Below are 11,178 nucleotides of genomic sequence, written 5' to 3'. Positions count from 1 at the left end.
GGCCATTACCAGTTTGTCAGTTTGTATCTTGAAGTCCCACAGGATCTTAGCTTGGTCATTCTCAACCAGCTTTGGAGGTGTATCCCATTTTGACTTTGGGACTTCCAGCCTGTTCTCAGCACAGATGTTTCTGTACACTATGCCAACCACTTGGTTATGGCGTTCCATGTATGCCCTGCCTGCTAGCATCTTGCACCCCACTGTTATGTGCTGAATACGTAAAAGAATAATTTGACATTTTGGAGCAAGTGCTTATTTTCTTTCTTGCCCAGAGTTAGATAAGAAGATGATGCACCTCTCATGTCTGTATAGTAACTATGAAGCTACAGCCAGGAGCTGGTTAGCTTAGCATAATGACTGGAATCTGCTAGTTTGGCTCTGTGAAAAGGGAACGCAATCTGCATAACAGCAATTCTAAGGCTCACTAATTGGCTAATAAGCTATGCAACAGATTTTCCCATTTCATTGCAACTGGTTGTCAACAGATGCTCACAAAGTGAGGAAATAACCCCCTTTTTAACTCTATTTCACAATTTATCTTGTTAAAATAATAAATGATAACCAGGTGATGTGCATTCAAACATAAATTACATGTCTGATTTAGTCAGTAAGCAATTCTTAGTTCCAGTAGACTATGGCATTTCCCCTCTGCCTCATCAGTTTTACAGGACATGTGGAAGCTAATATTCATGAGAGTCAGAAGGTAAATGAAAAGTTTGGCTGACATGATGACATCCCTGTCCCTTCTCTCCTACTTGAACCTTTTTTCCCTCCCCTTGCACACAAGCCATCTTCCATTTCTCACGCTAATTAACAGCAGGATCAGTTATGAAGCAGTGCTCCCCACCCCTTCATCATCCTCCAGATTCAGAGGTGTGTTTCCTCTATGACTGGAGCATGTGTTGAAAGCAGCTGGTAGTCACAGACAGCTCCAGAGCAGTGGGGGGAAACATGCAGTGAGTCTATAGCTGCTGCCGCTGCTGTTCATACACACAGTGGCTGCAGGATATAAACACACACACGAGAGAAAGCCGTCATGTGTGCACAAATTCACACACATACACACACAACTGAGTTCACTTTGAGATATTTCACCCTTTTGAAACACACTGACACACACATGCATAAATACCAGCTCTTGTTTTCCCGTGTCCCTCACTGGAGATCCACACCCAAACACATACTCAAAGCGCGTCATTATCTCACATTGTTTGTCATCCTTTCAGGCATTCGATGCCATGTTCACACGAACACATTTACAAAGCATTGTTTGCATCTTACTGAGGCATGGCTGAGCTTGTTTCTCAGTGCTACAAAGGTGCTAAGAGTGGAGAGATGGAAGAACAGACAAAAAGAAAGCAGATCCAGACGTAAACAGATAGTCAGACAGGGATTCTGCTGTGGGGTTTGTGATTCAGAATACTAACAAGGCATCTCAGCTCACACCCAGGGAGAGAAGGCAGTAGTATTGCAGAGCCAAGTGATGGGAGGGGAGGGGTGATTTACCCTTGAAATCTGACTGGCCGCCTGGGGTGCTCCTCTGAAGTTTGTGGTACATCATAGGCTGTTTGACTTAGAACGGCATTCTGACAAAAAAGGGACAGTGCAGGTGTCTTGTATCTGCAGTAATGAAGGATTCAGTGTTCAACTAAGAACATGCACAGTGTATGTATCTGTTAAATAACTCTTCTAACAAAAATGTATGCAAACATGCAGTTTTATTGTTCAAAAATCAACATATATGTCAATACTTGGTGGTGCCTGCAAAAATATTTAGCTAGGGGGCCGGATGAGGCCAGTGAAAATCTTGGGTGGGACACAAACGCCTACACAGAAAGGTACGATATCATACTGTAAAATAAAGTGCATTCTGTTTAATTGCTTGGCTGATCTCATGGGAACATACTGTTGATTGGTTGACTGATAATCAGATTATAATAATCACATGAGATCAGCCAAGGATTTGTTAATTATCAACAGTAAAATCAAGTGTGTGGGTTGCTTAACATAAAATTTAATTTATCAGCTGATAATATGAGTTTCATTTATGTCCAACATGTCATATTTTATATTATTTGCAATGATCTTAAGTTAAAGTTAGTTAAAAATCCATCCATCCATTATCTATACCCCTTATTCCTGAATAGGGTCACGGGGAGGCTGGAGCCAATCCCAGCTGCCATTGGGCGAGAGGCGGTGTACACACTGGACAGGTCGACAGTCTATCACAGGGCTGACACTTAAACAACCACACGCACTCCTATGGGCAATACTCATAGTCACCACTCAACCTAAGCTGCATGTCTTTGGACTGTGGAAGCAAGCCTTAGAGAACCCACACAGGCACAGGGAGAACATGCAGACTCTGTCACCTAAATGCTTAAATCACATTGACTTTGAACTGTCGTTGCTGTTGTTGTTGTTGTTGATGGCAGCTTTTCTTTTTTTTTGCCAAAATGCATACTGAGTGCATCATGAAGGATCCAGCTGATTCTATTCAGCATGTAAATTGTTATTATACTAGATACTGTATTATGTAAACAATTCATTAAGCCAGTAGTGGCTCAGAAATGCACAGCGGTTAAGACCTGGGCAATATGTGATTATTATATCTTAATATGGAAATGTTATCTGATATTGTCATATCAGGATTCAACTGAAGTAGACTCCATTGGTAGCTCTGTGTTCTGCTCTGTAGAACATCATAACACAGCATAATCTTATGTATGTGTGCAGAGTCAAGAGTGAGTTTGGAGAATACTGGAGTATTGTATTAGTCATTTTTTAGGCTGATTAAGATGTGGAAGTCTGGCTGTGGGAGTGACAATGACAGGAAAGAATCAGTTCCTTATCTCCTCCCTTAGTTGTCTGAGCAGAGAATTATAGAGGTTTTGTGTGTTTTGGTTATTACTTTTTAAATGAAATGCCACAGAGATTTTGAGGTTTAAGATTTAGTGTTTAATTCAAGGGTGTTGTTCCCGCATCAGTTGAACAGTAATGAGTCCCAGTGTTTAAAGGTACGCTTAGAGAGATTTTTAATGCCGCATAACATAAAATGACCATTTCAACGATCACACCCTGCAGCTAGACAGCAGTGCTGATCACTAAAAATGGTACTGAGGTTTTTCAAGCTCACGTTCTAGGAAACCCATCATTTAACATGTTTCTTACATTTTTCAGTTGCACTTTAATCAGTATATTTATTATAACAATCCGTCAAATGACTATGTGTAATGTGAAAATGATAGCTTGCCGTGAAGAGGCTGCAGGGAATTAATACCTGACTGCAATTCCTCCTGTCCAACTTTACTGTTTTTGGTTCACTTTCTCCACTTTCATGTGCATTTGTTTCTAACTGCAGCAGGCAATTATTTTTTATTTTTGAATCTTGTGCTAAAAGGTGGTCGGTGTAAAAACTGCATCCTTTAGTCTGCAAGATGCAGCCTCACATATGGTCTTCTCACCATAGCAGGAGCAGGGTTCTATGGAGCAAACAAAATCATCAAACAGACATAAACTGGAAAAAAAAAAACAACAACAACAGACGCCTGATGAAAATGATGATGCAGCTGCATTAGTGCTGCCATCAGCTTTGAGTCGGCGTGAAATTAGAGGACCACATATCCTATTTATTTTCATCAATTCTGCAGTTCCATACTGCATTATAGAGTAAACAGAAAAGAAAACAAACTGCATATAATGAGGTGAAACACACTGAGCAAATGGAGCTGAAACTGCACCTTAAGATGCAAAAAGATGACAATCTGTCACAGTTTTCACTCTGATCCCAGCCTTAACCAACAACTTGTGATATCTGCTGCTGCTGCTCAGTTTGTTTTACATAACTCACTTGTTGTTGGCTGTGTTGTTTTCTTCAAGCTATTCGGTCAAAACAAGCTCATTAAGACTGAATGGTCCACTTCTGTTTGTGACTCAACCAGTACATTATACTGAGTGTGGGATCTATGACACTGGTGGGAATGTGGTGGACAGATACTGATGGGCAATTTCTGAGAATTAATCCCCCCAGTTTTCCAACAGTATGTCATCAACTGATGGGACAGAGAAAATACAGACAGTTCAGACACACCACTCGATCATGTGAACGTTTATGTTGACACAGACACATCAAAGCAAGTTCCCCCAGCTGTCTCCCCTAAGCCGTGAAGGAGGATAGAGGATGGAACAACCCACTGAATGCGCTCACAGTTGGCAATAATATGGCAACTATTGAAGTTATACATACAAAATATGGAAGTCCTTTTAGAGAGAAAAAGCTATTTGTGGATTGTGACTGGCTGAATCCTGAGGAATAACTCCAAATAATCCAAATAAACTAATCCAGGAATGGCGGATTGACAAACTTGAACAGTGAGTAGAGGAGATTCAATTCTGTTCACAGTTCAGTTCTCTGTATAGGGAGTGTTCAAAATACTGTTAATATAGAAAATGACAGCACAGGATTAGAAAAATGCCTAATAATTAACAAGAATTATATGTTTATTATAATGTATAGCAACCACACAGAATTCTTCTGTGTTAAAGAATATTCCTATAATTTTGCAACATATAAAGAGCAGATTTCAGCTGTCATAATTAAAGTGCCTATATCAACTGTTGGAGGTCTGTAGCCATTAACACTGCAGGGATATATTTAATGAAGGATTCAAATACCATGCTCGGACTTTGTTCATGTGAGTGTTTCCATCTATGGCAGCTTCCCTTCCACTGTAGATCTTGTGTCATCTGCATCACACCAAGTATACTTCATCCCAGTACCCCATTTCTTCCACTGGGACCTGGCATTCCTCTCAGTCATGTGCTATCAGCGGAGCTGCAGGCACCCTGCACAACTATCTTCCCTTTCCTCTCTTTCTTCTCACCCCACCTCTCTCGACAGTTTCTGGGTATCTCCCTCCGCCACTCAGTCCTCAGTGTGCACTCCACTCTTTACTGTCCACTCTCTGTTGAAGTTTCCTGTTCTCAACTTTCCTTATCTAAAAGTCTGTTCACCCGATAGCCCATGCTGTAATTTGGTATTTTTTGCTTGGTTTGTCTTTCTCCTCATCTCAAATCTTTCTTGCTGTCTCTTTTTTTCCTCTCTCTTATAGGTGTAAGGAAGGCTACCATGGACTACGGTGTGACCAGTTTGTTCCCAAGACGGATGCTATCCTGTCTGACCCAAGTAAGCTATTTTTTTCTCTGTCTGTTTTTTATTAGAAAGTATTGATGCATTTTTATAATCCCAGTGCTTATATGGCAGAATTTATCATTCTTTGCTAAATGCAATTTACATTTGCAAACTATGAGATAAAAATGTTCATCAGGTTCATTTAAATGTTGTAATGCTGCTTGGTTTTTGGTTATATTGAATATTAAAAATAGATTTTTCAAACCTAAAATAAGAACATACAATACAGCTACTGTAAATAGTTCCAATATATAGTATAAGAGGTTATGTTACAGACCATAGATTATTAGTTGCTATATTATTATTATATTACTATATATGATATTACTATATTACTCAGTATTTCCATTTTTGTCCATTTTTTTCATAACAGGCAACTATACATTGATTAATACAACAGTGTCATAATTTGGAGACTTTTTTTTTATTTATATCAATATGAGCAACTATTAAAACTATTTTAAAAATGTTTTGGTTACTATGCATCAAAATACAGTTCATGAGACAGTATGTCTTGGCCTTATACACAGCACTGTAGGTGCTACTATGCAGATATTAGAATTAAACTGTGCATAAAACCTATAGCTTTTATTATGGTCTTTAACCTTGCCTGGGTTCAGTCTAGCTAAAAGGAATGAAAGTCTTCAGTTTCTTATTGTTCATAAAAAATAATCCCCCTGAAGTCTTTAAATCCCCATGAAAGCTTTGTACTGTGGTTAAAAAATAAAGGAAAAGTCAGAGGTACAAGGAACAGAGAAATTGGAGGCCCCGAGCTTTTTGCCATGAAACTACAGCTTTACAAATTCATACTGTTTTGTGGAGTGTCTTGGTTCCTCTACAGCAAGAGTTGGAGGGAAAACCCAACTCCAGTCGCCTTCTGTTTGATGTCACCAGTCCCACTGACAGTTCATTAATGGGGTCACAAGCCAATGTCACAAAGCATGTTTCATGCTCCCTCATGGCACCAACTTTTCACAATAGGATTTATTTTATCTTCTATAGACACACATCAAATTTCCTGTTTATCCACATCTGGATTTTTTTTTTGTTTCTCCTTGACATAAGATGAATCTTTTGCCCCAAAACTGACACTCAACAAAAGATATCAATTACACCACATTTATGGTACATTTTAATTTACTAACTATTGTTTTTATAAGAAAATAAACCTCAGAAGACAAAATATAAAGGAGAGTTTGTTTAATGTATTAGTGGGAAAAATGTTTTTGAGGAAAACACAATGAATTCATAATTTCAAAATATAGCACGGCTCTAAATGGATGGATTTTGTCAGTGGATTAAACACAATAAGCCTTTCAGAGGATGAAAACTGTGTTTCAGGGCCATGCGTGTTTAACAGTAGATTAAGGTAAGACTATAAAGCAGTTTGATCAGCATGTGGAAACACAAAGCTGTATTTGCACTATGGCTGCACTTCACTGTGATCATGTATTGTAGCCTGAGTAGTTTAAGGCAGTGATTTCCAGCTTTTTAGCAAACACCAGACCGAGGTGTGAGGAGCTATCGGATTATAAACAAAGCTCAGACCTCACGCAAGATCTCACACATGTGCAGTTGACTTTGACTCCTACTGCAGGAAATTATGACTGCTCGGAGCCTTTGGGGCAACATAGTTGTGTCTGGGGTTTTGTTATGAAAACAGTGTGTGACCCGGTGCAGTGGTGCGTTTCCCTGATGTGTTTTTAACTATTTTTGAACAACAATGGCGATCGTGCAGCAGTAGTGCAAATATATCAAATCTATCACACAGGTGAACAAGCTACTATCATCCAGGACTCACAGCTGACAGACATTAACCGTGAGTAGAGGCAATTCATTGTCGGTTTAAGTATCTGTATGGAGATGGCTGACAATACTATTAATGTAGAAAACGACCAGCCTTATCCTCAAACTGTCCGGACGTTTCCAGAAGGCTCCACAGTGAACTCTTGTGGTCCAGAATCATCCCCAACCACTCATACTTTCCACACCTTATAGTCCACATATGTACATACAGTAGCCTGCATGGGTATAATATGATCTCAGGTACAGCCTTGCCAGACCTGTTATGAATAGAAAAAGCTCATGAAAAGTACGGATAGGCTATCTTTTATTATAATTACATAAGCTTTTTCCTTCATCTATTAGAAGGATTTGGCAGCTTTCAGGCCAAACACCACTGTTGTACATGCATCTGCTTTTCACCTTTATGAAAAGTTCAACCATGTGCTCTTGGACACATGCCCAACTCTGGTCCTGTTAGTTCATGGTATATGATTAATCTCTTTGTTACTTTATATTAAGTGAATAGAAGTATTCCTATAAATAAGTGAGCACATTAAATGGATGATGGGTGATAAGTGGCATAAAAATATACAGTATCCATAAAATACTTGTTAAAAAGGTAAATTTGTGCAATGAGCTCATCTCTAACCTCAGAAAAAAATAAATAATTACAATTGAGACTTGAACCACCATAAATAACAAATGTATCCTGGAAGATATGAGAGAGAAATGAAACCTATTTTGATCTCTGTTGATACAGAGTAATCTGAAATTTACCCAGATTGCCAAGGGTTTTGAGGATTATCCTGATTTCAAAAGCCATATCATGTAATAACATACACACATACATGCACACACTGGGACCAGCTCCAGTGAAATTCAGATCACTGGTGTATGCGTGTGTGTGTGCATGTTTGCATGCAGTTTACTTCTTCATACAATGACATGGCAGCACTAGACACAAATGACACCCTGGGGTGAGATGTTTCATCTACCATGCACTCTTTTGGATTTGGATTTTATTCTTTTTCTTAAATCAATCTCTGTGCACCTCACAGTCACTAATCATCCATCGTCCCTCGTCCTTTGTGTTGGTTTTGACTGATGACAAAGCAACCATTCAAATGAGCAGCTTGGATTGGCTGGCACACAGTGCTTACAGAGGTAGAAAAAGAAGCAACGACTCTCATGCACATTTTAAAAGTCCAGGGACAAAGGCTTGCTGACACGTACAGCTACACAATCCTGCTGTGAGTCAGTGTTGGAAATGAGGTGGGGAGAAGGTGCTGGGGTCTTACATACTTGCACAGTGGGGAAGTGGAGGGGTGTTTAATTGGAGGAATGGGAACGTAGGAAGGATGCAATTAGTTTATAAGGTAAAGAACTGGAATGAGTTTCTTCCTTAATCGTGAAGGAGTTTAGGGCATGCTACTAATGAGGTTCAGTTGGGCCGATGAGACTACAGAGGTGATGTTTGGTGGGAGATTGAAGGGGGAGGAGAGGGAGGAGTGCCAGCTTTTGGTTTTACCCAGCGGATTTACAAAGTGGAAGAAAGCAAGCCTCTAATTTGAACTGTTTATCTACTGCAGATATTAGGCCTGAAGTAACTACACAGGATATTTGGTTCAGTAACACACACACAGATACATGCAGACACATTGGCTCCTTAATTCCCTGCTCACCCAAGTGAAGGAGGAGATTAAGGATTTGATTCACCCCTGCCATTGTCTCTCCCACACCACCAGATTCCTGCCATTTAATCAGACCAAAAGCATCTGACATGATGCACAGGTATTCTCCAAGCTTGCTTAAGGCTCCCACAAGATGCCGTAAATGATTCCCCGAGGTGCTTTGACTTGCCAGTGCAAAGGATTGGGAGCCTGCACATATTATGATTGGTGAATGTCTCCAGACAAGGCGAAGCCAGAGGAAGGGATGTGTATCAGCGTTGTAATGACATCATCTTCACAGGCTGTGACAGTCAGGGTGATTTAGAGTGGAGTGTTGGCTGCAGCCATCGGCAATCACACAGAAAGGCTACAATGGATAATACAGATCAGGCAACATCAATAAGATGCTGCATTCGGTTCTTTGGCCTTGTCAAGTGTTTGTGCACCTAGTAGTAAAAGTTTTGATCTTATCTTAATCATGCACTCGGATCTCAACCCACTTCAATGCAAAAAGCCCAAATTGTCTCTAAACTGCTTTAATCATTAGTTTGAGTTGCTATGAGAATGACTGCAGTGCATACGAAATGCTGACATTTGTTAATCAATCCACAAGGCCACAGAGATAAATGATGAATTTACATTACATCCAATAAACATAGCACAGCACTTACATCCAGTTTAAATGTATATGTAAATTCATTAGTTTGCTTAAGGTGATTGTTTTTCCTTTTTTTGTATCCAGTAAGTTACTTTCATTAGTAGGTTAAATGGTCTCTGAAACTTTCCCCAAATGCCGCAAGCCCGCTAACTGTTTCAAATTTCACATTAAAAAGAACTATTTCCTCAGATCACACCCTTAAATATAGTGAGATAACCCTGTGGATTTATTATAATCCATTCATCCAAATGTCCATTTATCTTTTGTCTTCCTCTAGTCCCCGGCAGAGTTTTTATTTTTCCTCAAACTTATAAAGCCGTTGCACTGACAGATTTTCCCATGGCACAATCAAAATGCATCCAGGAACACATGTTTCTTTTGTTTTGTTTTTTTGTTGTTGTTGTTATCCTTATTTATTTTTGTGTTAACTACTTTTTTTTAGAGTGCTCACCACATAATCTGTCAGGGGCTTGGCAAACTGCTTTCTCTTTAAAACTCTGACCACCTCTGTCAGAAAAGCAATTACTATGAGGTTTTCATTTTAATTTAAATGAGATTACATTACAGTGACACGAAAAAGGGGAAACTGTCAGGATGGAAAGAGCACGAGTGCTTCCTTTTATCTGTTTCCCTAGCACTGGGCTTTAGGGGGAAAGACTTAACTACATGGAGAAAGACTGTGTGTGTGTGAGAGAAAAAGAAATACAGACTAGAGTGTAATGTATTGTATCCCTTGGGTGTGCATGCATGTGAAATGTTGTGTCAGTGTGGCTCATTTTAAACCAAACAGCTTGTGAATATTGAAAAGCGATGTTGTACAATTACTGCAATGCCTCAGGCTCAAATCAATATAAAAGGTCTGCGCAAAGCAACACCAGTGACATAAAGCTATATGATATGTCATTTCAGATTTTATTTTTGTGATCCTTCCTTTAATCCTTTCAGTCCCCATATTTTTGTTGTTTTCTTTCTTCATTTAAAGCCACTGCAGGCTATGTGATTTCATAGTGTATCATGGAAAAGCATACCAAGCATCTAGGGCTTGGTTGGCTCATTACCTGCTGCACAAGGGAGAGCCATGTCAGAGAAAGCCGTCAAACCAACTTTATGGTCTAGTTGCAGCGTGTGTCTCTCCCTAAGGTGAATTCTGAGTAAGTTACTATAGAGATGCATCAAGTTATAACCGTTTTATACCCCTCTCTCACCCCCTCCCCTCTCTCCTCCCTGTCTCTGTTTACCCGTTTACCCATGCCCTCTCTGTTCTTGTGCTAACTGCGTTCAAATGGAGCAGCAGATGAACTTGGGATTGAGTTCATGGGTAAGACAACTTTTCACTGGCTGTTGTGAAGTGTTTAATCTCTCACGCACCTTATGTATCTCGACATGCCACATGCAAAACATACAATCCAGCACAACAAGGCCACTCACCTTGGAAAATTAATGTGGGCCAGTCGCCATGGAAACACCATGCTGGTGAATTAGGTGTTGTCTGTCTGCATGAAGAACAGTACTGTTAGTGGGGAGTTATATAATGAGGATAGAGAAATACAGACTGGGGCAGTTCATGTATGAATGTGTGTCTGTCTGCCTCCCACATACATGTGCAGTCGATCTGGAGCAATTTTTGGAAATGTAATTAAATATATATTGTGTTAAAAAATTTTATTTGAGTTACATGTACTTGATCTGGATTTACACAAAGCATGCATCTAAAAATTTGTACAAATACAAAAAAAAACCCTGTCAAATAAAATAAGAGGTGATGAAAATCCAATTAAAAGCTCTTTGGGATCTCACTGATATTATTTAAAGAACATCTCCACCTTTCAGGTGGTTAACAAACCTTTAAAAAACAAATTATCTAGCCCTCTTCC

At 39.5% G+C, this 11,178-nt stretch overlaps 1 protein-coding gene across 3 annotated transcripts in view; it reads left to right on the top strand.

Annotated features, from left to right (window-relative positions):
- nrg3b (neuregulin 3b) overlaps positions 1-11,178 on the top strand; it is a 172,459-nt gene that overhangs the window by 142,058 nt on the left and 19,223 nt on the right. For 2 of the 3 annotated variants that reach the window (XM_020605249.1, XM_020605248.1), the window contains exons 3-4: positions 5,112-5,185; positions 10,596-10,622. In XM_020605249.1, coding sequence (XP_020460905.1) covers positions 5,112-5,185; positions 10,596-10,622 — 101 coding nt within the window. The remainder of the gene's footprint in view (positions 1-5,111; positions 5,186-10,595; positions 10,623-11,178) is intronic. The other variant, XM_020605250.1, reaches the window with a different exon arrangement.

This window comes from Monopterus albus, unplaced genomic scaffold, assembly GCF_001952655.1.
Source record: "Monopterus albus unplaced genomic scaffold, M_albus_1.0 scaffold69.1, whole genome shotgun sequence".
In the NCBI taxonomy this organism is placed as follows: domain Eukaryota; kingdom Metazoa; phylum Chordata; class Actinopteri; order Synbranchiformes; family Synbranchidae; genus Monopterus; species Monopterus albus.
This window is presented reverse-complemented; position numbering and strand designations above follow the sequence as displayed.